This window comes from Bos javanicus, chromosome 11, assembly GCF_032452875.1.
Source record: "Bos javanicus breed banteng chromosome 11, ARS-OSU_banteng_1.0, whole genome shotgun sequence".
NCBI lineage: Eukaryota > Metazoa > Chordata > Mammalia > Artiodactyla > Bovidae > Bos > Bos javanicus.
The window spans coordinates 61,306,017-61,333,377 of record NC_083878.1 but is presented as its reverse complement, the minus strand read 5'-3'; the positions used below and the strand labels follow the sequence as shown (position 1 = coordinate 61,333,377).

The following is a 27,361-nucleotide window of genomic DNA, read 5'->3' as shown; positions in this document are numbered from 1 at the left end:
CACACACACACACACACACACACACAAACCTTTTAAAAAAAGAATAGTATTTTTTTTTTTAAATAAAGTAAACTTAAAATATAACTGAGAAGAGGCTACAACAATATTTCCCATGCCACATGCTCATCTTACAACGTGACTTTAATAGTCCTCCTATTGAGTGGTGAGGTCTACCTCTCTGCTACTTAAACCTGGGGGTGGTTTTGTATCTCCTCAGGCTAACAGTATGGCAAAGGGACTTTTAAAGCTAGAACATGAGAAGGGAATGGCTATCCACTCCAATATTCTTGCTTGGAAAATTCCATGGACACAGGAGCCTGGCAGGCTACAGTCCATGGGGTCGCAAAGAGTCAGACGTGGCTGAATGACTAACACTTTCACTTTCATAAGCAGGCGTAAGAAAGTCCACCTATTCTCTGCTGTTAGACTCAGCCACCATGCTGTGAGAAAGCCCAAACGAGCCCAGGTAGAGAGACCAGGTAGAGAGGCCAAGTACCGGTTCTGACTGAAAATTAGCCCCTGAAATCATGCAACAGAAATAAACCATTCCCTCAGTGTCCCACCCTAATGCCTAACTTATAGAATCTGTGAGCAAAATAAAATGGTTCAGTTCAGTTCAGTTCAGTTAGGTCGCTCAGTCATGTCCGACTTTTGCGACCCCATTATTTTATGCCAATAAGGTTTCCAATGTTTTATAATGCAGCAAAAGATAGCCTGAAAGAGGAAGGGGAGGCAAAGCATTCTTGGGACTGTTTGAAACACAGTTTCATAAGCAAAATAGGGTAAAATTTTGGTTAAGTGGGAAAAAGTGCAATAAAGTGACCAAATGTCTTCTCAGTATAAACAGAATTGATAGTATTGAATTCACTATTTACTTCACACTTCAGTTCAGTTCAATTCACACTTTAGTTCAGTTCAGCTCAGTTCAGTTTCAGTCGTATCCGACTCTTTGCGACCCCATGAATCACAGCACGCCAGGCCTCCCTGTCCATCACCAACTCCCGGAGTTCACTCAAATTCATGTCCATTGAGTCGGTGATGCCATCCAGCCATCTCATCCTCTGTCATCCCCTTCTCCTCCTGCCCCCAATCCCTCCCAGCATCGCCACACTTAGGCACAAACAAATATCATCAACTGTAAAAGTGAACAGTTCTTTCTACATCTCTCTTTTTAAAACACCCACCCCCACAAACTCCTGAGAGATACTGAAACACAACACTAATTTAAATGAAACAGCTTTATGGTCAAGTACATTTGGATATGCTAAGAAAACAATCTAATAAAAATATCCTTTTTGGATACCCCAAATTTCCCTAATTTAAAATATTTATATAAACATGTCATTTTTAAAACAGAAAGAATAAAGGGAAAAATTCCATGAGCCATTATTATCTCTTAGGGATAAATATTATTAATATTTTGATCACTTTCCTTCCTGAACTGTTCAATGCATAGATAAAAACACAGTCTTTCAAAATGGGTTTTATATGCTATATGCTATTTTAGATCTTTCTCTTTCTTTGTACAAAATGACACTATGAACATTGTTCTATGTCCTTTCAATATTCTTTCAGAACATTATTAAATAATTTTCAATGGCTACATAATAATTTTCAATGGCTACATACATATATAGTATATATATTTGTTGTAATTTATTTGATCATTCTTCCATTTTGAGCGATTGCCATTTTGTAACTTTCACTATTATAAATAACATGTGATGAAAACTTGCATATTAATCTCTGTTAGTGGGATTACTGAGTAAAATAGAATGAGCATTTCTTGAAGAAGTCAATTTGCTTTTCAGAAGGGTATGGCAAGTTATATGCTACCAGGAGTATTAAGAGTATCTTGACTTGATGAGACATCACTACCATTATGTTTCTTAAAATCGAAGTTACAGAGCATCCTGGGTGGCTCAGTGGTAAAGAATCCGCCTGCCAATGCAGGAGACACAGGTTCAATAACTGATCTGAGAAAATCCCACAAGCCGCGGAGCCACTAAGCTGGTGAGCCACAACTCACGGGCTTATAGCCCATGCTCTAGGGTCTAGGAGCTGCAACTACTGAGGACCTCTCACCCTAGAGTCGGTGCTCCACAACAAAAGAAGCCACCCCAATTAGAAGCCCATGCATTGCACCCTCACAGCAAGGAAGACCCAACACAGTCAAAAATAAATAAATAAATAAATATGTAAATAAGATTAAAAATATCCAAGTTACAGACTTTATAGGTAGAGTAAGATATCACAGACAGAATAAGCAATATTTCAGTAATTAACTTCTGATGTTGAATTCATACTAGCATAATTTAGCTAAAAGTTTGTTCTACTTGGGATATTTTAAGTGTAAGCAAAATTACTGGTGCCTTAAAAAGAAGAGATGAACAATAAAATATTTGTTGAAAGTTTAAAGTAATAAATGAATAAACTGAATGAAAGACTAAACAGCTTTAAAAGTCAGGATACTCAAATTTTAAGCCTAGCTTGCTACTGTTTGCAAACCTAGGTAATTTTAAACCCCCTTTCCTAACTCATTTTTCTCTACAATGGATACAACAATAATATCTATTCCTACTTTACAAGGATTTCAGAAAATAAACAAGAAAGAAATAAAACATAAGCTTTAAAAACATAATCTCTAAAGTCAAACTGTCTAAGTTCCATTCTTGGCTCTGTCACTTATTAGCTGTGTAACCACGGGCAACTGAATTTGTTTGTGCATCAGTTTTCTCAACTATCAAACAGAGATTATATTTAACACATATAATCGTTGTGGAGATTATATGAGAAAATCCATGTGAAAGCCCTTTGAATCCTGCTTGATACACAATAAGTGCTCAGTAAACATTAGATGACAATTATTAATATATGTAAAATTTTATACATAGGTAAAATAATAGCTTTTTAAAATCTACTTGGCAAACAAATCATTTAAATCTCAAGTATTCTAAACTTAAAATCAACATCCTTCAAAATATAGAGCTATAAATTTTCCATAATTTTTAGAACCTGAAACAACTATGAAACAAAGTTTATCACAAATATAATAACAATAAAATAACTTTCTTTTTGAAGAGAATATTCTTTCTCTGGCTCTTCACTTAACTGGATCCTTCTCAGCCATCAAGTCTTACTTCAAATGTCTCCTCTTCAAGTCACTCCTACCTACTCAAATTATCCTCTAATATGTCTACTAAATGAGTCATTTTCACCCTCTGTAGTTAACTTATTTATTCATCATTCTCTGTCTCTTCTCACCAAAATGCAAATTCCATGAGGGAAGAATCTTTGTCTTTTGGCCACACCTTGTGGCATGTAGGGTCTTAAGTTCCCTGACCAGGGATTGAACTTGCAACTCCTGCAGTGGAAGCATGGAGTCTTAACCACTGGACTACCAGGGAAGACCCGAAGTTTAGTCTTTTCTATTGCTACACTCAGTTCCAACTCAATAAATATCTTACTGAACCAACAAATTGATGTAACATATGGTTAGGCACTGAAAGAACTGGTATAAAAGCTACAAAATTTCTTCCTTAGAAAGAATGGCCATCTAAATTAGCGTTTCTCAAACATTTTTATCATGACCTACAATTAAAACTACATCTGGTACCAAGATCCAGTAAGCACACATACCCACGTAACTAAAATAAGTCTCACACAAAAATACTATGATGTGTGATAAATTCTGGTATTTTCCCATTTAAATATTCTATTCTTTTTCATTGAAAATAAAACTGTGCCCCACTTTATTGATTTTATATCACATTACTGTGTAAAGACTCAAAGTCTGTATATTGTACAGCATAGAAATATAGCCAGTATTTCACAATAATTTTAAATGCAGCATAATCTATAAAATATTGAATTACTATGTTGTATATCTGAAGCTAATATAATATTGTAAATCAACTATACTTCACTTAAAGAAAAAAAGTAACAAGAAAGTAAAAAAGAAGAAAAGTATGAAAAACGGTGGTCAAGCTCAGAGGTTAAGCTAGTATCTGAAAGGAGTTAACAAAAGCAACACAATGGAGCAAAGATCGTCTTTTCAACAAATGGTGCTAGATGAACTGGATATGCACATGAAAAAAAATAAACCTAGACACAGACCTTATGCCTTTCACAAGAATTAACCCAAAATGGATCACAGACCTAAATGTAAAACATAATTCTATAAAACTCCCAGAAGATAACATAAAACCTAAATGACCTTGAGTATGGTGATGCCTTTTTAGATATAACACCCAAGGTACGATTCATGATAGAGATAATGGATAAATGGATTTCATTAAAATTTATAATTTCTACTCCATGAAAGACAATGTAGAAAGACTGAGAAGACAAGCCACAGGCATGGATAAAATATTTGCAAAGATATATCTAATAAAAGACTGTTATCCAAAGGAAACAAAGAACTCTTGAAACTCAATAGTAAGAAAACAAATAACTTGACTAAAAAATGAATCAATGACCTTAACAGACATCGCTCCAAAGATTTCCAGATGGCATATAAGCATATGAAAAGGTGCTCCACATTATATATTCTCAGCAAAATGCAAATGAAAGCAACGAGATACCACTACACACCTATTAGAATGGCCAAAATCTGGAACACTGACAGTACCCAAAGTAAAATGCAAGAATTCTCATTTATTGCTGATGGGAAAGAAAAATGGTATAGCTACTTTAGAAGACAATTTGGCATCTCTCTTGTTTTTTGTCTTTTTTACTTATAAAAGTAAACACACTCTTGCCATAAGATCCAGCAAATGTGCTCCTTGAAATGTACCCAAAGGAGCTGAGAACTTGAGGTCATATAAAAACCTGCTTTGTAGATGATTAAAGGAGCTTTATTCCTGATTACAACCAAGATGCCTAGCAGTAAGTGAATGAAAAAATAAACTGTGGTACATCCACACAGTGGAATATTATTCAGCATTAAAAAGAAATGAGCTATCAAACCATGCAAACACATGGAGGAACCTTAAATGCATATTCATTGACTCGATGGACATGAGTTTGAGTGAACTCCGGGAGTTGGTGATGGACAGGGAGGCCTGGCGTGCTGCGATTCATGGGGTCGCAAAGAGTCGGACACGACTGAGCGACTGAACTGAACTGAACTGAAGTGAAAAGAAGCCATATCAGAAAAGGTAAATATACTATGGTTCCAACTACCAACATTCTGTAAAACACAAAATTATGAAGACAATAAAATTATCAGGTTCCCAGAGGTTCAGGATGGGGAGAGAGATGAATAGGTGAAATGCAAAGGATTCCTAGGGCAGTGAAAATTCTCTATGATATTATAAAGATGGATAGATGTTATTATGCATTTGTCTAAACTCACAGACTGTGTAACAGTAGGAGTGAATCTAATGTATGCTATAGACTTTGGATAATAATGACGTGTCAATGTAGATTTATCAGTTCTAACAAATATACCACCCTGGCAGGGAGTGTTATTAAGAAGGACGGTTACTCTATGGGTACAGAGGGTATAGGGGAAAACTCTATACCTTCCCCTCAATTCTGCTGTCAACTTAAAACTGCTCTAAAAAAAAAATCTTAATTAAAAAAAAAAAGGAAAATGCAGTTTTATGTATATGTAAAATTGGGGGTAGGGCAGGGTTATCATAATTTTCAGATTCATCAAGAGGTTCATGTCTCCCTAGATCTAAGGCTTTTTTTTTTTTTTTTTACTATGTATTCATTATTGCCTGTGAGGCACTACAGAAAAATATGTATAAAAATATGGCTTAACACAGGGATGGTAGTCTATGATAGGAAAAAGGATTGACTCTGGAGTTTGATTAAGTCTCAGGATCAAATCATGAATTCATCATACAGTGACTACAACCTTACACAAATTATCTTACCAATCAGCCTCAGTTTTCTTACCTAAAAGGAGTTTGAATATCTACTTAAGAGGTTAAGTAAAATAGAAATTATGTAAAACATCCACTATAGTGCCTAAAACATCCACTTAGCCTATATGCTAAGTATTTTAATAAATGGTAAGCATCATTATTTGGAGAAGGCAATGGCAACCCACTCCAGTACTCTTGCCTGGAAAATCCCACGGACAGAGGAGCCTGGTAGGCTACAGTTCATGGAGTCGCGTAGAGTCGGACACGACTGACCGACTTCGCTTTCACTTTTCACTTTCACGCATTGGAGAAGGAAGTGGCAACCCATTCCAGCGTTCTTGCCTGGAGAATCCTAGGGACAGGGGAGCCTGGTGGGCTGCCATCTATGGGGTTGTACAGAGTCGGACACGACTGAAGTGACTTAGCAGCAGCAGCAGCAGCAGCAAGCATCATTATTATACTCTAATATTTTCAAAAAAATTAACTCCCATGGATAAAACACCATCTTAAACAAAGTTCACCCAAATTATAAAATTAAATTGACATAAAACAGATTATTCATATATATGTGGAAATTATAATCCAGGATCTTACTTTTTCTCATAGCTAATACTGCTGTGAAGGAATAATTACAAACTGCTCCTGCAAGTATGAATTTATCAGTTCAATAAAAGTAACAAGTACCCATAGTATACATAGTCTGTGGAAAAAAAATTTATTAGAAATATAAATAAGTTACTCTTATTTACACCCCCATGATTACAATGAACAATGTATTATTTTTAACCAATGTTCCTCACATCACTTAGCTGCCTGTTGCAGAGTGGTGTGGCTGCGTTGGTATGCTGCTTATTCCCCGCCTTTAAAGCTGCATCTCTTCTTGCTTGCTCAAGTAGAACTCTTGCTCTTTCTTTGAGTTCTTCTTGCCTGGATAACATTCGATGCTTAAAAACAAAGATACAGAATTAGAAGCCAAAACAAACAAAACCCCTCAAACCCATGTAATCCACTTTTGTAAACTAATCAATAGTTATACAATCCATCAAAATAATACAAGTCAGGAATAAGATTGTATCAATAGTTTTGTGAGATTACCTGTAGACAATACTAATGCTGATTAGAAACTGTATCTTTACTGGCTAAAACTGGGTTAATTAAAATTACATTTTTATTAGAACATAGTCTCACAAGGTATAAAGTCCATACACATATTATATGCATTGTTAATCACAGTATGCCTTTCATGAATCACAGCCTGGTTGTGGCAAAGGGTCTTGCCTAACTCAGTGAAGCTATGAGCCATGCCATGCAGGGCCACCCAAGATGAAAGGGTCATAGTGAAGAGTTCTGAAAAAACAAGATCCAAGGGAGAAGGAAATTGCAACTCATTCCAGTATTCCTGCCTGAAGAACCCCATGGACAGTATGAAAAGGCAAAAAGATATGATGCTGGAAGATGAGCCCCCAGGTGGGAAGGTGTCCAATATAATAAAAGCAGAGGGAAATTACTAATAGCTCCAGGAAGAATGAAGCAGCTGGGCCAAAGAGGGAAAAACACTCAGGTGTGGATGTGTCTGGTGGTAAAAGTAGAGTCTGATGCTGTAAAGAACAATACTGCATAAGAATCTGGAATGGTAGGTCCATGAATCAAGGTAAATTGGAATGGGACATGGTCAAACAGGAGATGGCCAAACAAGAGATGGCAAGAGTGAACATGGACATCTTAAGAATCAGTGGAAAAAATGGATGGGAATGGAAAAATTAAATTCAGATGACCATTATATTTACTACTGTGGGCAAGAACACTTTAGAAAAAGTGGGATAGGCCTCACAGTCAACAAAAGTGTCTGAAATGAAGGACTTGGTTGCAACCTTAAAATGAGAGAACGATCTTGGTTCATTTCCAAGGCAAATCATTCAACATCATAGTAATCCAAGTCTATGCCCAACCACTGATGCCGAAGAAACTTAAGTTGAATAGTTCTATGCAAACCTATAAGACCTTCTAGAACTAACACACAGAAAAAGAGGTCCTTTTCATCATAAGGGATTGGAATGCAAAAGTAGGAAATCAGGAGACATCTGGAATAACAGGCAAGTTTGGCCTTGGAGTAGAAAATGAAGCAGGGCAAAGGCTAACAGAATTTTGTCAAGAGAACACAGTGGTCATAGCAAACATCATTTTCCAACAATCCAAGAGATGACTCCACACATGGACATCACCAGAGGGTCAACAATGAAATCAGACTGATCATGTTCTTTGCAGCTGAAGATGGAGAAGTTCAACACAGTCAGTAAAAACAAGACCTGGAGCTGACTGTGGCTCAGATTGTAAGCTCCTTATTGCAAAATTCAGGGTTAAATGGAAGAAAGTAGGGAAAATAACTAGGCCATTCAGGTATGACCTAAATCAAATCTCTTATGATTATCCAGTGGAGGTGATGAATAGATTCAAGGGATTAGATTTGATAGACAAGGTGCCTGAAGAACTATGGATGGAGGTTCCTAACATTGCACAGGAGGCAGTGACCACAACCATTCCAAAAACTAAAGAAATACATGAAGGCAAAGTGGTTGTCTGGGGAGGCTTTAAAAATAGCTAGGAAATAAGTGAAGTGAAAGGTAAGGGAAGAAAGGGAAAGATATACCCATCTAAAGGCAGTGTTCCAGAGAACAGTAAGGAGAGATAAGAAGACATTCTTCAATGAAAAATGCAAAGAAATAGAGGAAAACAACAGAATGTGAAAGACTAGAGATCTCCTTAAGAAAACCAGAAATACCAATGGAACATTTCATACAAGGATGGGCATGGTAAAAGACAGAAATGGTAAAGATCTAACAGAAACAGAAGAGATTAAGAAGAAGTGGCAGGAATACACATAAGAACTATATAAAAAAAGTCTTAGTAACCTGGATAACCACAGTGGTGTGGTCACTCTCCTAGAGCCAAACATCCTGGAGTGTGAAGTCAAGTGGGCCTTAGGAAGCATTCCTATGAACAAAGCTAGTAGAGGTGACAGAATTCTAGCTGAGTTATTTCAAATCCTAAAAGATGATGTTGTTGAAGTCCTGCACTCAATAAGCCAGCAAATTTGGAAAACTCAGCAATGGCCACAGAACTGGAAAAGGTCAGTTTTCATTCTAATCCCAAAGAAAGGCAATGCCAAAGAACATTCAAATTACTGTACAACAGCACTCATTTCACATGCCAGCAAGGTTATAGTCAAAATCCTTAAGACAAGCTTCAGCAGTACGTGAAAGGAGAAATTCCAGAGGTACTGGTTTTCAGAGAGGCAGATGAACCAGAGATCAAACCACTAACAATTGTTGCTGCTGCTGCTAAGTCGCTTCAGTCGACCTCATAGACGGCAGCCCACCAGGCTCCCCCATCCCTGGGATTCTTCAGGCAAGAACACTGGAGTGGGTTGCCATTTCCTTCTCCAATGTGTGAAAGTGAAAAGTGAAAGTGAAGTCACTCAGTCGTGTCCAACTCTTAAGAGACCCCACGGACTGCAGCCCACCAGGCTCCTCCGTCCGTGGGATTTTCCAGGCAAGAGTACTGGAGTGGGGTGCCATTGCCTTCTTCGTTGGATCATGGAGAAAGCAAGGGAGTTCCAAAAAAACATCTAATTCTGCTTCACTAACAATACTAAAGCCTTTGACTGTGTGGATCACAACAAACTGGAAAATTCTTAAGAAGTGGGAGTACCAGACCACCTAGTCTATTTCCTGAGAAATCTGTATGAGGGTCAAGAAGTAACAGTTAGAACTGGATATGGAAAAATTGGTTTCAAGTTGGGAAAGGAGTAGGACAAGTCTGTATATTGTCACCCTACTTATTTAACTTCTATGCAGAGTACATCATGTGAAATGCTGAGCTGGATTAATCACAAGCTAGAATCAAGATTGCTGTGAGAAATAGCAAAGTATAGATATGCAGATGATACCACTCTAACTGTAGAAAGTGAAGAGGAACTAAAGAGTCTCTTGAGAGTGAAAGAGGAGAGTGAAATAGCTGGCTTAAAACTCAACATTCAAAGAATTAAGATCATGACATCCAGTCCCATCACTTCATGGCAAATAGAAGGGGAAAAAGTGGAAGCAGTGACAGATTTTATTTTCTTGGGCTCCAAAATCACTGCAGATGGTGACTGCAGCCATGAAATTAAAAGACGCTTGCTCCTTGGAAGGAATGCTATGACCAACCTAGACAGCATATTAAAAAGCAGAGACATCACTTTGCTGACAAAAAGTCCATATGGTCAAAGCTATGGTTTTTCTAGTAGCCATGTATGGAAATGAGAGTTGGACCGTAAAGAAGGCTGAGTGTTGAAGAACTGATGCTTTTGAATTCTGGTGCTGGAAAAGACTCTTTGAGAGTCCTGTGGACTGTAAGGAGATCAAACCAGTGAATCCTAAAGGAAATCAACCCTAAATATTCTTTGGAAGAACTGTGGCTAAAGCTGAAGCTCCAAAACTTTGGCCACCTGATGTGAAATGCTAACTCACTGGAGAAGACCCTGATGCTGGGAAAGACTGAAAGCAAAAGGTGAAGGGGGTGGCAGAGGATGCTGCTGCTGCTGCTAAGTCACTTCAGTCACGTTCAACTCTGTGCAACCCCATAGATGGCAGCCCACCAGGCTCCCCCATCCCTGGGATTCTCAGGCAAGGACACTGGAGCGGGTTGCCACTTCCTTCTCCAATGCATGAAAGTGAAAAGTGAAAGTGAAGTCACTCAGTCATGTCTGACTCTTTGTGACCCCATGGACTGCAGCCTACCAGGCTCCTCTGTCCATCGGATTTTCCAGGCAAGAGTACTGGAGTGGGTTGCCATTGCCTTCTCCGGCAGAGGATGAGATGGTTAGATAGCATCATTGATTCAATGGACACAGATTTGAGCAAATTTCGGTAGACTGTGGAGGACAGTGGAGCCTGGTATGCTGCAATCCATGGGGTCACAAAGAGTAGGACATGACTTAGCAACTGAACAACAGATCACAGTATAATCTGGAAAAGACAGTTTTTAAAGTTCCCAGTTTTATTTTTATACTTGTATATAATTGATAACAAGATGTCTTCCAAATTAGGATACTGATAAATTTTAAATACCTATGGCAGCCATTTTGTTTTCTTTTTCTATTTATTTTTTAACTGGAGCATATTTGCTTTACAATGTTATGCAGCAGTTCTTTAAATTCTTGACAATGAAATGTTTATAGAAAATGCAAAGCTATCACATTTAAAAAAAATTTTTTTTTTTATTGAGAGATAACTGATTTACAGAATTTTTTTGTTTTCGGTCAAACCTCAACATGAATCAGCTATAGGTATACATATATCCCCTCCCTTTTGAACTTCCCTCCCATCTCCCTCCCCATCCCATCCTTCTAGGTTGCTACAGAGCCCCTGTTTGAGTTTCCTGAGCCATACAGCAAATTCCTGTTGCCTATCTATTTTACATACGGTAATATAAGTTTCCATGTTACTCTTTCCATACATCTCACCCTCTCCTCCCCTCTCCCCATGTCCATTAAGTTTATTCTCTATGTCTGTTTCTCCATTGCTGCCCTGTGTGTGTTAGAATACGATATTTATCTTTCTTTCTGGCTCACTTCACTCTAAGAATTTCTAGGTTCATCCACCCTCATCAGAACTGACTCAAATGTGTTCCTTTTTATGGCTGAGCAATATTTCATTGTGTATATGTACCACAACTTCTGTATCCATTCCTCTGTCAATGGGCATCTAGGTTGCTTCCATGTTCTAGCTATTGTAAATAGTGATGCAATGAACACTGGGATACGTGTCTTTTTCAAGCCTGGTTTCCTCAGGGTATATACCTAGGAGTGGGATTGCTGGGTCATATGGAGGTTTTATTCCTAGTTTTTTAAGGAATCTCCATACCGTCTTCCATAGTGGTTGTATCAATTTACATTCCCACCAATAGTATAAGAGTGTTCCCTTTTCTCCGTACCCTCTCCAGCATTTATTGTTTGTAGACTTTTTGATGATGGCCATTCTGACCTGTGTGAGATGATATCTCATTGTGGTTTTGATTTGCATTTCTCTAATAATGAATGATGTTGAGCATCTTTTCATGTGTTTGTTAGCCATCTGTATGTCTTCTTTGGAGAAATATCTGTTTAGGTCTTTTTCTCCCTTTTTGATTGGGTTGTTTGTGTTTCTGGTATTGAGTTGTGTGACCTGCTTGTATATTTTGGAAATTAATCCTTTGTGAGTTGTTTCATTTGCTATTATTTTCTCCAATTCCAAGGACTGTCTTTTCACCTTGCTTATAGTTTCCATTGCTGTGCAAAAGCTTTGAAGTTTAGTCAGGTTCCATTTGTTTACTTTTGTTTTTATTTCCATTACTCTAGGAGGTAGGTCATAGGGGATCTCACTTTGATTTATGTCATCGAGTGTTCTGCCTATGTTTTCCTCTAAGAGTTTTACAGTTTCTGGTCTTACATTTAGGTCTTTAATCCACTGAGTTTATCTTTGAGTATGGTGTTAGGAAGTGTTTTAATTTCATTCATTTACATGTAGCTGTCCAGTTTTCCCAGCACCATTTATTGAAGAGGCTGTCTTTTCTCCATTGTATATTCTTGCCTCCTTTGTCAAAAATAAGGTACCCATAGGTTCATGGGTTTATTTCTGGGCTTTCTATCTTGTTCCATTGGTCACTGAAATTGAAGCTGTGATCAAAAATCTCCCAAAAAATAGGACCAGATGGCTTCACAGGAGAATTCTACCAAACATTTAGAGAAGAGCTAATGCCTATCCTTCTAAAACTCTTTCAAAACATTGCAGAAGGAACACTTCCAAATTCATTCTATGAGGCCACCATCACCCTGCTACCAAAGCCAGACAAAGACAACACAAAAAAAGAAAACTATAGGCCAATATCACGATGAACATTGATGCAAAAATCCTCAACACAATTTTAGCAAACATAATTCAGCAACACATCAAACAGCTCATATACTATGATCAAGTTGGGTTTATTCCAGGAATGCAAGGATCTTCAATATGTGCAAATAAATCAATGTGATACATCATATTAACAAATTGAAAGATAAAAACCATATGATCATCTCAATCAATGCAAAAAAAGCCTTTGACAAAATTCAGCACCCATTTATGATTAAGACTCTTCAAAAAATAGGCATGGAAGGAACCTACCTGAACATAGTAAAGCCATATATGATAAGCCTAGAGCAAACATTATTTTCAATGGTGAGAAACTGAAAGCATTCCCCCTAAGATCGGGAACAAGAAAAGGGTATCCACTTTCACCACTATTATTCAACAGAGTTCTGGAAGTCCTAGCAGTAAAGTCCTTACAGTAAATACTATAAGGTTCAATCTGTGCCATATTCCCCTCATGGGGAGAAATTTGTATGTACTGGGGTTTTTAACTGGAAGTAATGATGGGACTGAAAATGCCAATTGCAATGCAACTAAAATATTGGAAGAAAATGCTATAGATGGGAAATATTTTAATTTGGCATTATACATCTCAAGAATGACATTCTTACTAAATGCAATACTGAAATATGACTTATTATGTAACATATTGTTTTTATAGGTTAATAACACTTTGATTTGAAAAGCTGACATTCTGTATTCTTAAATCTTGAAATTGGGATTTATTTATAGGCTTAAAATATAAAGTGAAAAGTAGGTGTATTTCAGTTTTTTCTACAGTGGGAAATTATACTTCATGTTTAGTCATTTGTAAAGTGTTCTATGAGTACAAAAAATTCCATGGACAGAGGAGCCTGGTAAGCTATAACTCATGGGGTCCTAAGAGTTGGACATGACTTAGTGACAAAACCATCACATGAACACAAAGAGAAAAAAAAAAGAATGACTAGTTACTACATTTATGTATTCATTCTCACTTACCTGGACTGTTTTTGCAGAATGATCTGCATGATTTAAGGTGGGTCTATCAGCGTCTGAATCAGACTCTGTCTGCCTCAGGGAAGTACGTTTTTTCTTTGCAAGGTCTGCATCTCTATTGTACAGGTATCCAAGTTTAGGAGTGGGAGATAAACTTGGTTTTTTGACAGGTGATTCAGGATCTGATCTGCATTCTATGGGTCTGGAATTATCTAATTTTTCTTGCTCTAAAGTACCACTGATGTCTAGATTCTGAAGCTTTTGCTCATCTGTCTCCTCACAAATAAAGGGTGGAGACACATCTTTCTTCTTATCACTGACGTATAAGTCACTTAATTCTAAAGTCTCTGTTTTCAATAGTCTCTTCTTGCCTAACGAAACTTGTACGTGGTTTGAATCTGTATTGTAACATATTCCAGGGTCATCGGATCCTGAAGTCCTTCCCGAGCTCTGCTGGGACTTCTGGGGTTCTGTGTCACTTTTAGTCCTGCGACAGTGCGGAGAAGCTGTGTTTGGACTGAGGTGATCATCAGGAGTCTGATGTTCACTTTCTGACTCTCCAACTCCACTATCATTTACAAATACAGAGTCGTCCTGGGATATGAAGTCGACCGCTCCACTGGGAGGCTGCTGCAGTGGAGGCTCCCGTTTCAGGTCACTAAGCTCTGCGTAAAATTTTTCCTGGTCAACAGAACTATTTGTATCTGTTTCATAGTTTCCAACTTTATACGTGCTTTTACTGCTGTTTTCTTCTATTTGAACAACATTCAGTTCTTGGCCACTGAAATGTGCCCTTATTTGATAGAGATAGGTCATAACAGTCAGTTTATCAGGAATTGCTAATAAAACCATATCAGAAGGTTCCAGTAGTCGCGAAATTCCAATGCTGGCAAACCCATCATATGCCTTCAGAGCAAAGAAAAACAGAAGATATATTGAAGAGTTAAGACAATCCATACATTTTAATTTTTTAGAAGAAACTTAAAACATCACCACTATCCTACACATTTTAAAAACAGCAGAAACAACAAAATAATAGATGTTAACTAAACTTATCGTGGTGAGCATTTCACAGTGTATATAAATATCAAATTATTATGTGGTACACTTGAAATTGATGTAATATTATATGGTGATGATACCTCAAAAAATGTTTAATGAGAACAAGCAAAAATGAGAGTTAAAAATTAAAAATAAAACCTTAGAATTGATTTTTGTGATTAAAAAAAACTAAAGTATAATGAAATAATAAATCATCTGGAGCTTTATTATTCTATCAACCTCTTTTCAGTGATCATGTAATTGCAGTGATTTGTGACGATAAAGTACGGGTTGATATTCCAAAAGAACTAACTCTTAGATTGCCTGGTATAAAATACAAATAACTGCTATTTAAGTCTAGAAACAGAAACATTTTTTAAATGCCCAATTAAGATTTATTTTCATGATGAGAAGAGTGACTGCATTTTCACTCTATCCATTTTGGAAAGAATGAAATGTTTTGAGTAGGACAACCTAGTTTAGAATGTGAGGCTGCATTGTATTACTTTTGTTAGCCTTTAAATGACTGTGGCACATCAGGTTTTTCTAGTTTTGAAGAATCAAAGCTGTTTCTCAATTTACAATTAATTATTACTATGCTGAACTAACTCTTGAAAACAACGCTGTGTTGCTAGGAAGCACTAAAAATACAGCTAAACACTGAGATATACTCTTGGAAAAAGTAAGGACCTTCTAGCTATGTTTTTGCTTTGGGATGTAAAATGTCTAGTCTTTGTAACAACCTAGATATAGGATAGTTATTCAAAGTTTTTCTAAAAAGAAAGTTTAGGAAATTATGTAACAACTCAGAAGGCATTAGTCTTTTGAACGTACGTGTTAAAGTGCATTTCTACCTCCGAATTTAATCCTTGTATTGTATTCTTCCTATAGTTTAATAAATGTTATGGAATAAGTAAGAAAGAAAATGAAAAATAAATTGTTATATTAAAACCTCTTCAATTTTCACAGCACTATGTTTTATAATATAGATACCTCAAAATATTGACTTGAGAGAATGGCTCAGTTGGTATGCATGTTTCGGCCTGTTCATTATTTTACGTGTTTTAGGAAAATTAAAGTCATTTTCTTCTTCACGTGTCCTGACAACTTGATTGACAGACATCAATTGCAGACCATCAGGAAAAGCACCACAGGCAGTATTCTAAACATTTCCCAATTATCTAAAACACTCACACACTGGTTAAGATCAGATGTCACAGGTAAATACCTTGTTTATTCAGCACTTTTTACAGACCTGGGAAAATGATTTGCTTCCTTGTGGGGAATCTCCTGCTGGTGTTTTGCTTCATGTGGCAATTTATTTTATGCACACTAATTGCAGTTAAAAAAACATTTAAAAACAAACCAGGTTTCTTGTAAGTGAGGTCAGGACTTTATAAAGGAATTTTAACCTCTTCTGCAATGGTCAATCATCTATTGTCTTAGCTGTTGATGTGTAGAGGAAAAAAGGTCTTTCACAGAAAATTGTCTTATTCATTGTTAAATGTTATTTAATTGGTAAGGAGTCACTGCCAGTTTGTTATGCATCTGCCTGCATGGAACTTAAGACACAAGCATTGTTTCTTGTCCTGTTTTAAGTCCAATTAAGGGCAGATGGGGTTATCGGGAAGAACCATGTGAAGTTGGAAATAAATATGCAGGTAGCAACTGATACTCAATGTAGATATCAGGTAAGAAGTTGCAAAGTGATGAAAAGGAAAGTATAACAACAATTATGTATTGAATTGTGCAATGAATAGGATCAACTAAATTAAAATTCTTTCAAAAAGCTATAATTATCTGCCCTTTAAGATCTGAGAAAAAAATTTTATGAGATATATTTCTGTTTGTAGTAATATGTAAATCCAAAGTATGGTCATCATTATTAAGTTTCTGAAAAAAATAACATAAAGAAGTATAACTTACACCCTAATGAAATTCCTCATTCTCTTTAAAAATATATAAATAGGTAAAATAAAAACTGTTTTTCAAAATTTTAAGCAGTAACTTGAAAGCTTCATTTTATAAAAAATAATAATGGTTTCTTTTATAATGGTCTTATCTGCATTTAAATGAGTTTATTCAAATGCAAGAAAATGCAGGTAAAGAACTGTCTTATTTTAGGAAACAGTTGTCTCCTGTATCCACCGGGATTGATTCCAACACCTCCTGCAGATACCACAATCTTGGGATGCTCAAGTCCCTGATGTAAAATGGTGGAGTAGAGTTAGCCTTCTGTATCTGAGGATTCCACGTTCACAGATCCAGTGGGCCAACCACATAAGTTAACTGATGAAAAACAAGGCATTTGGCTTTAATAGACACAAGTTCCTCAAAATCATATAAGAAATAATTCATGACAATGACTTATTTTGACGCATGATTCCTATAAAGAAAATTATACTGACTTTTAAAGATTACCTTTTCTGGTAGCATATTTCAATTTAAAAAACTGATTTTAAATATATTTCTCTAAGGCCAGCATCATGCATTTGCAAATAAACAAGAATTTTTTTAATGGAAATATAAATTTTTAGCTTTAGAGAGCAACACAAGTAAGAAAAAATTGATTTAAATAATCATCTGTTGATTGAACTTCTATCAAGTTTCCCTTTATAGTCTTTTTATCACTGGTGGTTTTAATTATTTAGAGTAAATTAAAACATTTAACCTAGAGATTATTAATTACTTTGTCCCATTAATTTTTGGGGCAATGAACCCCTTCTCAGAATAATGCTTTAATGTGCATAAAATACATATGATTACAAAATAAACCAATTATTGAAAAATAAATATTTGAAAATATTAAAGGAAATGGAATTTGAGAAACAATAAATGTACTTTTTATGGATGTACCAACTACTACAATTATGAAGAAGTGATGAGCTTAAAAGGTAATTGTAGATGTTTGCAACTGTAAAGTGATATGAAAACATCTGAGATTCTAAAGGTGAAAGTCTCAGGCGTAGCTAATACTACAGTGATTTGTTATGCCTAAATTCACAGTGGTATGTCTAAATTTATAACTGAAGAAAATGCTAAATTTCAGTTAAAGAATTGAGAAAATAAAATTTTTCCCCAAGCCATGATTGAGGATCCCCTCAAGTCTATCCACAGCTCTTGCTCTAAGACAATGCTTTTCAGTTGAAGAATTCAATTCAGCAGAAAAAAAACATTAAAGTACCTGCCATATGTTGAGTTAGGTGCTTCCTCCTTTCTTACATGTGGCGCACACAGAAAACTGCAATATTGTGCTGCACTTTGGGGGTACACAGTTAAGTCAGCCTGCAGCCACAGTCAGGTGGCCCAAAGGGCTCTACCCATTCAGCCCTATCCAGCTACTTTCAAGAATGAAAGGATCAACATTTTTCCCAAACCAATTGGGAAGCTCTGACCTCAGTACATTAATTATGTGGAAAAAACTGTACAGTTTACCAGAAAAGGGGGGGAAAGTGGGAAAAAAAAAAAAAAAAAGAAAAGAACCAGTGTTCATATCTTGTTGCCTCTGGGAACACATGCATTCTTTTTTGCACACTCATCAGGCTCCTGCTTTCATCCCTTCCCAACGGCTTTTTCTGAACTTGCAGCACAACAGTTTGAGGTGCACTTTTTAAAAGCTAAATCTTGCTAAAAAGCTAAATAAAAGCAACATGCCTTAACAAATATTTAACAGTTAATGAAGCTCTTACACACTATTATCATCAGATGCCAGGCTGGCATTTGTGATTTTTAAAGGCCATGACAAACTAGAGTAAACCATGCATCCTACTTGAACTGCAGGGAACAGACTGCCTTCTGTGAGCTATAGTTAGGACCTCACAAAACAACCTCACTTTCCCCAAATTAATAAAAGCCTGCAGAGAAGGCAAAATTGAAACTATGCATTTTTTTTCCTTTGGCAATTCTTACCTTTTTGTTGTTCTCTTTAATGTCTTGAGGATTCAGAGACTTGTAGTCACTGAGGGAGAAAATGGCACAGTAGGTACATACAGTAATTGATAAAAACAGCTGTTTTTACAACAAACTGAATCTTAAAATCTGACATTCAGTAACACCAAAGAGTAACTAGCAATTTCACAGCAATTCAATCAACACAACTAATAGAGTGGAAAATTAAAGAAATAAATAAATAAAAACAGTGATTACAAGTTCCAATGCCTGAAGCTTTCCATTTAAAAGAGAAGTTAAGGCAGGGGACCAGCGACTAGTCTTGACAACCAAATTCATCATGAGGCAATTCTTTGTTGTCAGTATATAAACAGCTACAAGCTTATTTGTCTCATTTTAATACACACACAGTTTTCATAGTAACTTTAAGTCTGTTTTTTATATGACATTAAGGAAAAAAATAAGCTCTTTGAAAACAGAAAAAAATGTTTTTCAGCATCAAGAAGGAAAAACTGTTCTGAGATATGGGTAATAAAAAAAAATCAAGTATTTCAGGACACATGATAAGAAATTATTTTATGCTATTTTTAAAAAATAACTATTATTAGCAAAATAGTTATAGGAATGGAAAGTTTTTCTACTTACATTAAATCTGGTCTAAAGTGGTGTAATATTGCACAAAAAGATAAACCATTCCTCCACGATGTAGTAAAATTGGTGATTTTCACTCCCCGATAGTTTTTTGTAACTTCTTTGCACCAAACAAGTAACGACTGACTAGCATTCGGCTTTCGTCCCAAAATAGGACTTGGTATAGGACTCGGCTAGAAAAAAAGAAAAGAAGAAAACATTAAAAGAATTTACTGGAAAATGAAAATTAACATTAATTGACCTAACCAGATCATTTGAATACTTTGATGTCAGTTTAAGTCCTTCAAAACTGTCACTTAAAGACAACTGTAACCTATAAGAAATGAGACATGAATCTTAAGCTATTATCTTCAGCTGTAGCCTATGGAGTCTGCCTGACAGAGAGGTAGATAGGCAATATTTTAACCCTATACATAAGAATAGGCCAAGAGCTACACTGATGGAAATATTAAAGTATTTAAATACTTAAGGCTAAATATCTATATAACTCTAAAATCCTAAAAAAAATTTTTCCCCCAGTGCAATCATCTACAAATGTAGTTCTTTTCTGAGTAGATCAAAAATAATGTATTTTTAAGTCTAACTGTAGCATAAATTGTTAGTAATGGAGAGATCAAAATAATAGTTTTTTAAAATACAGTAGTCAGGAATTCCCTGGTTACAACTTCGAACTTTCATTGCAGGCACCCGGTTCATTCCCTGGTCAAGGAACTAAGATCCCACAAGCCACAAGGAGAGGCAAAAAAAAAATACAGTCATCATATTAAAAAGCAGAGACATTACTTTTTCAACAAAGGTCCATCTAGTCAAGGCTATGGTTTCCCCAGTGGTCATGTATGGATGTGAGAGTGGACTATAAAGAAAGCTGAGCACCGAAGAATTGATGCTTTTGAACTGTGGTGTTGGAGAAGACTCTTGAGAATCCCTTGGACTGCAAGGAGATCCGACCAGTCCATCCTAAACAAGATCAGTCCTGGGTGTTCATTGGAAGGACTGATGTTGAAGACGAAACTCCCATACTTTGGCCATCTGATGCGAAGAGCTGACTCATTTGAAAAGACCCTGATGCTGGGAAAGACTGAAAGCAGGAGGAAAAGCGGACGACAGAGGATGAGATGGTTAGATGGCATTGCTGACTCAATGAACATGAGTCTGAGTAAACTCCAGGAGTTGGTGATGGACAGGGAGGCCTGGTGTGCTGCGGTTCATGGGGTCGCAAAGAGTCGGACACAGCTGAGCAATTGAACTGAACTGAATCATATCCATTTTAGTGGAGTGATAACCATATTCAAATGTACTTCTTACCTAGATTTAATGATGGCAAAACAGATTTAGAGTTATTACAGACATCAGGGGTTGGTAGCAATAGCACACATTAGTATGTAATTTGGATTTTGCTCAAAATATCTTCTAATTAGTGATGACTACTTTTGAATATTATTAGGTCAGTTAGATGCATGGGAGTATGGAGAAGTGCGTTTTAAATCTTAAGCATTTACTTGGTCTTCCCCTCTTGTTCAGATACTTAAAACAACAATGATGACAGCAAAACAGAGACTCATAATAAGACTTTTATCCTAAGCTTTTCATTATTCTTAAAACCATGTCATTTTCTTTTATTGGTAACAATCACATTTTGTGATGGTAACTTTTGCACTCATCTCACATGCTTACAAAGGAATATTCAAAATTCTCCAAGCAAGGCTTCAACAGTATGTGAACCATGAACTTAAAGATGTTCAAGCTGGATTTTAAAAAGGCAAAGGAACCAGAGATCAAGTTGCCAACATCCGTTGGATTACAGAAAAAGCAACAGAGTTCCAGAAAAACATCTGCTTTATTGACTACACCAAAGCCTTTGACTGTGTGGATCACAACAAACTGTGGAAAATTTTCAAAGAGATGGAAATGCTAGACCACCTTACCTGCCTCCTGACAAATCTGTATGCAGGTCAAGAAGCAACAGTTAGAACTGGACATGGAACAACAGACTGGTTCCAAATTGGGAAAGGAGTACGTCAAGGCTGTATACTGTCACCCTGCTTATTTAACTCATATGCTGAATACTTCATGTGAAATGCTAGGCTGGATGAAGCACAAGCTGGAATCAAGACTGCCGGGAGAAATATCAATAACCTCGGATATGCAGAAGACACCACCCTTATGGCAGAAACCGAAGAGGAACTAATAAGCCTCTTGATGAAAGAGGAGAGTGAAAAAGCTGGCTTAAAACTCAATATTCAAAAAACGAAGATCATGGCATCCAGTCCCATCACTTCGTGGCAAATAGATGGGGAAACAATGGAAACTGTGACACACTTTATTTTTTGGGGCTCCAAATCACTGCAGATGGTGACTGCAGCCATGAAATTAAAAGGTGCTTGCTCCTTGGAAGAAAAGCTATGACAAACCTAGACAGTATATTAAAAAGCAGAGACATTACTTTGCTAACAAAGGTCCATCTAGTCAAAGCTATGATTTTTCCAACAGTCATGTATGGATGTGAGAGTCGGACCATAAAAAAAGCTGAGCACTGAAGGATTGATGCTTTTGAACTGTGCTGTTGGGGAAGACTCTTGAAAGTCCCTTGGACTGCAAGGAGATCAAACCAGTCAATCCTAAAGGAAATCAATCCTGAATATTCACTGGAAGGGCTGATGCTGAAACTGAAGGTCCAATACTTTGGCCACCTGATGGGAAGAAGTGACTCACTGGAAAAGACCCTGATCCTAGAAAAGATTGAAGGCAGGAGGAGAAGGAGACGACAAAGGATGAGGTGGTTGGATGGCATCACTGACTTGATAGACATGAGTTTGAGCAAGCTCCAGGAGTTGGTGATGGACAGGGAAGCCTGGCGTGCTGCAGTCCATGGGATCACAAAGGGTCAGACACGACTTAGCAACTGAACTGACTGACTGAACTGAGCAACTGAACTGAACTGATGGTAACTTTGGAGGTTAATATAATTGAAAACTGAAGAATTAATGCTTTGAACTGTGGTGCTGGAGAAGACTCTTGAGAGTCCCTTGGACTGCAAGGAGATCCAATAAGTCAATCCTAAAGGAAATCAGTCCTGAATATTCATTGGAAGGCCTGATGCTATACTTTGGCTACTTAATGGGAAGAACTGACTCACTGGAAAAGACCCTGATTCTGGGAAGGACTGAAGTTGGGAGGAGAAGGGGACAACAGAGGATGAGATGGTTGGATGGCATCACCGACTTGATGGACATGAGTTTGAGTAAGCTTCGGGATCTGGTGATGGACAGGGAAGCTTGGCGTGCTGCAGTCCATGGGATCGCAAAGAGCTGGACACAGCTGAGCAACTGAACTGACCTGATAAAACTACTAAAACTTTCTGGACTTTAAATATTGCTAACAAGAGTGCTGGCTATAGAGGTAAATAGAAGCCTTATAAAATAAGGTGAAAGGAGAACATTATTTACGTTAATATAATTTGAGTTTAATAAGGAAATCACTCTTGCCACACAGCTTACTTAAGAAAGACCAATGATGCCCCCATTTGACAAAAGGATGTTAATGCTAAACAATTAAAATCATCAACCTCACAAAATTAAGATTTGTATATTTACTCCTCCTGTGAGAAGACTAGTAAGAAACATGAAGGACGTAATTTCTTATTTTTTATTAACCATCCAGTTGTGTGCATGCTAAGTCACGTTAGTCATGCTAGCTCTTTATGATCCTATGGACTATAGCCCACCAGGCTCCTCTGTCCATGGGATTCTCCAGGGAAGAATACTAGAGGAGTTGCCATTTTCTCCTCCAGGGGATCTCCCCAACTCAGGGATCAAACCCATGTCTCTTACCTCTCCTGCACTGGCTGGTGGGTTCTTTACCACTTGCCCAACCCGGGAAGCCCAACTATCTGATTAACAAATTGTTATATAAACAACCATGTATCTAGCAAAGCATGGTTCTTTAAATAATTACCCATACAAAGTCCATGCTGAAAAATTTCCAGGTCATAAAAATCAACAAATTTGGCTCAGCTCTACTTAATATGAAGAAGTAAATAAAAACAGTATTCCCAATCTAGGATGGAATTTACTTTAGAATAAATGATAGCTCTTTTAACTTATTGACCTAGCTTATATTAAAATGAACTTTTTTATTCTTTCTTGCAATGCAAGGCATGTGGAATTTCCCTGACTAGGGACAGAACCCATACCCTTTGCAGTGGAAGTGTGGAGCCTTAACCACTACACCACAAAGGAAGTCCTAAAATGAACTATGAAATATCTTTTTTACCTAAAAGTGACTCCTCACTGTGACTTTCAAATCCCTCTAGTCATTTAACCTAAAACTGCAATGAAGAATGGGCTGTGAGTGAGTCAGGGAATCAATGAACTAGGCACAAATACATTTTTTAAAAGATTTTCTATTATTTTAAAGATTACCTATTAAAATGGATATACATATATGTATGACCAAGTCCCTTCACTGTTCACCTGAAACTATCACAACACTGTTAACTGGCTATACCCCAATAAAAAAATGTCTTTTGGTGTTAAAAAACATAAAAATAAAAGAAGAAAAAAATGGTTTTTCTAGATCAAATTATACTATTAAGGTATTGATTCATTCCAAGCATAGTTAGTATGCCCACAGGCCAGATAATTTGCAATTATCATTACACTCAGGCTTCCCACGTGGCTCAGTGGTAAAGAATCTACCTGCAATGAATGGAACACAGGTTTGATCCCTTGGTCAGAAAGATTCCCAGGAGTAGGAAATGGCTACTCCCTCTAGTATTCTTGCCTGGGAAATCCCATGGACAGAGGAACCTGGCAGGCTACAATCCATGGGTCTAAAGAGTCGGACATGAGTTAGCGACTGAGCATACACACACACGTCATTACACTGCTTACTTCTAATCATTAATAGCATGTACATAAGTAAAGTACTAGATGGCATCGTCACCGTGCTGTAATCTAGAGTGGCTTTCTGTACTTAAAAATTGAGGAAAATCTACCATGTCATTATAATTATGAATGTATTCTTGTTTCTAAGAACATTCAACATGAAAAGGCTACAAGAACTAAAGTAAACTGGATTTATTCTAACACAGAACCCTTGTATTAAAACATCTCACAGGGATACTTACTGCACTTTCAAGAAAAAGAAGTCATATGTAATTGAAGAAACTGATGAAATTATAAGCCCTATAAAATGGTCGTGTTGGTTGCAGGAAAAGAAAGCTGACATAGAGTCACTGTTTGATGAGTCATCAACTTCACAAACACTGACTTTTCATCTCGTATTTTGCAGAGGGTAATAAATAAACAGTCAAATCATTTCAAAATCTTGGTACTTGTCTCATAGTGCCTCAAGAGGGCTTCCCTGATGGCTCAGACAGTAAAGAATCTGACTGCAATGCGGGAGATCCAAGTTTGATCCCTGTGTCAGGAAGATCTCCTGGAGAAGGGATGGCTACCCACTCTGGTATTTTTGCCTGGAGAATTCCATGGACTGAGGAGCCTGGTGGACTAGAGTCCATGTGGTAGCAGAGTCAGACATGACTGACTAACACTTTCATAGTAGCAAGATTAACCTCCCCTGCCTCTCACCCATTATGCTCATTACCACTCTTTACCTTGATCACTTTGAACCAAACTGACCTCTTAGCTGTTCCTTGGATACCCCAGGCATGGTCCCACCTTAGTACCTTTACACAGATTATTACAGTTACACAGTATATAAACTCCAATTATAACCATTTCTATCAGGCGTATTTTATCCCCCCAACCCCCACCCCCATCTAATAATGCAACCCATCTCTGCTGCCCAACACCAGCCCTGCACTCATGACCTTCCTTTCTTTGCTCTAATCTTTCCACAGTAGTTGTAATCTTCTTACAGTTCATATACTTTATTTTGGTCATTACCAAAATGCACTTATTGGTCATACTTATTGCTTATTACTTGTGCATCCTCACAAATAAAAGGGCTATGAGGGCAGGGATTTTAGTTTGTCTTATTTATTAACCTATCGCAGAACAGTTCCTGGCATATAGTAGGCACTCAGTAAATACTGTTAAATGAATCAATGTACACAAAACATTTTAGCACAAAGCTTGGCACATAGTAACGGTTTGATAAATGTGAACCCCAATTATTATTACTACCATTGATACATTATCAGTATTTGATCCCTATTTTTGAGGGTCTTAGTGGCCACAGGACTGGAAAAGGTCAGTTTTCAGTCCAATCCCAAAGAAAGGCAATGTCAAAGAATGCTCAAACTATCACACAATTGCACTCATCTCACATGCTAGGAAAGTAATGCTTAAAATTCTCCAAGCCAGGCTTCAGCAATACATGAACCGTGAACTTCCAGATGTTCAAGCTGGATTTAGAAAAGGCAGAGGAACCAGAGATCAAATTGCCAACATCTGCTGGATCATCAAAAAAGCAAGAGAGTTCCAGAAAAACATCTATTTCTGCTTTCTTGACTATGCCAAAGCCTTTGACTGTGTGGATCACAATAAACTGTGGAAAATTCTGAAAGAGATGGGAATACCAGACTACCTGACCTGCCTCTTGAGAAACCTGTATGCAGGTCAGGAAGCAACAGTTAGAACTGGACATGGAACAACAGACTGGTTCCAAACAGGAAAAGGAGTACGTCAAGGCTGTATATCGTCACCCTGCTTATTTAACTTCTATGCAGAGTACATCATGAGAAACGCTGGGCTGGAAGAAGCACAAGCTGGAATCAAGATTGCCAGGAAAAATATCAGTAACCTCAGATATGCAGATGACACCACCCTTATGGCAGAAAGTGAAGAGGAACTAAAGAGCCTCTTGATGAAAGTGAAAGAGGAGAGTGAAAAAGTTAGCTTAAAGCTCAACATTCAGAAAACTAACATCATGGCATCTGGTCCCATCACTTCATGGGAAATAGATGGGGAAACAGTGTCAGACTTTATTTTTGGGGGCTCCAAAATCAGTGCAGATGGTGACTGCAGCCATGAAATTAAAATATGCTTACTCCTTGGAAGGAAAGTTATGACCAACCTAGATATATTCAAAAGCAGAGATATTACTTTGCCAACAAAGGTCTGTCTAGTCAAGGCTATGGTTTTTCCAGTGGTCATGTATGGATGTGAGAGTTGGACTGTGAAGAAAGCTGAGCACTGAAGAATTGACGCTTTTGAACTGTGGTGTTGGAAAAGACTCTTGAGAGTCCCTTGGACTGCAAGGAGATCCAACCAGTCCATTCTGAAGGAGATCAGTCCTGGGTGTTCATTGGAAGGACTGATGCTAAAGCTGAAACTCCAATACTCCGGCCACCTCACGTGAAGAGTTGACTCACTGGAAAAGACTCTGATGCTGGGAGGAATTGAGGGCAGGAGGAGAAGGGGACGACAGAGGATGAGATGGTTGGATGGCATCACCGATTCGATGGACATGAGTTTGGGTAAACTCTGGGAGTTGGTGATGGACAGGGAGGCCTGGTGTGCTATGGTTCATCGGGTTGCAAAGAGTTGGAGATGACTGAGCGACTGAACTGAACTGGAAATTTTAAAGGCTATGAATTCTTCAAGATAGTGGAAAACTTTTTTGCAAACAATGCTTTAACTAGAAGGTAATATTGATACTCTAAAGGCAAAAATGGGGTACTTGGAATTTTTGACAATCTTTTTTATGGGTTTAGTAGAAAAAAAAGAAGCAACGAGTGACTTTGTAATCTATTGTTTTCCAAAGAAAAGAAGACACCAAAATCTGGCCATTAAGAGCAGAACCAAACTATTTAAAAGTTGTTTTTTGTATTTTTGCAATGACCAGATGTATCAGGAGGCATGTCTATTTAACATTTTAGGAAAGTAAAGTGCAGATTTTACAGCTGACTTTTTTTATGCACTGAGAGGAAATATCTTAAAGCCATTCTAATGGTAATCTTATGATAAGAATGATGAGAGTCTGCACAATTAAGTGATCCTCCCAGTTTTCTTGACTTCCCCAGTAGCTCAGTGG

At 37.3% G+C, this 27,361-nt stretch overlaps 1 protein-coding gene across 9 annotated transcripts in view; it reads right to left on the bottom strand.

Annotated features, from left to right (window-relative positions):
* EHBP1 (EH domain binding protein 1) overlaps positions 1 to 27,361 on the bottom strand; it is a 386,656-nt gene that overhangs the window by 80,971 nt on the left and 278,324 nt on the right. For all 9 annotated transcript variants that reach the window (XM_061432759.1, XM_061432760.1, XM_061432765.1 and 6 more), the window contains 4 exons: positions 19,355 to 19,533; positions 18,731 to 18,779; positions 13,784 to 14,686; positions 6,677 to 6,820 (listed from right to left, as the gene is read on the bottom strand). In XM_061432759.1, the coding sequence (XP_061288743.1) occupies positions 6,677 to 6,820; positions 13,784 to 14,686; positions 18,731 to 18,779; positions 19,355 to 19,533 (1,275 nt within the window). The remainder of the gene's footprint in view (positions 1 to 6,676; positions 6,821 to 13,783; positions 14,687 to 18,730; positions 18,780 to 19,354; positions 19,534 to 27,361) is intronic.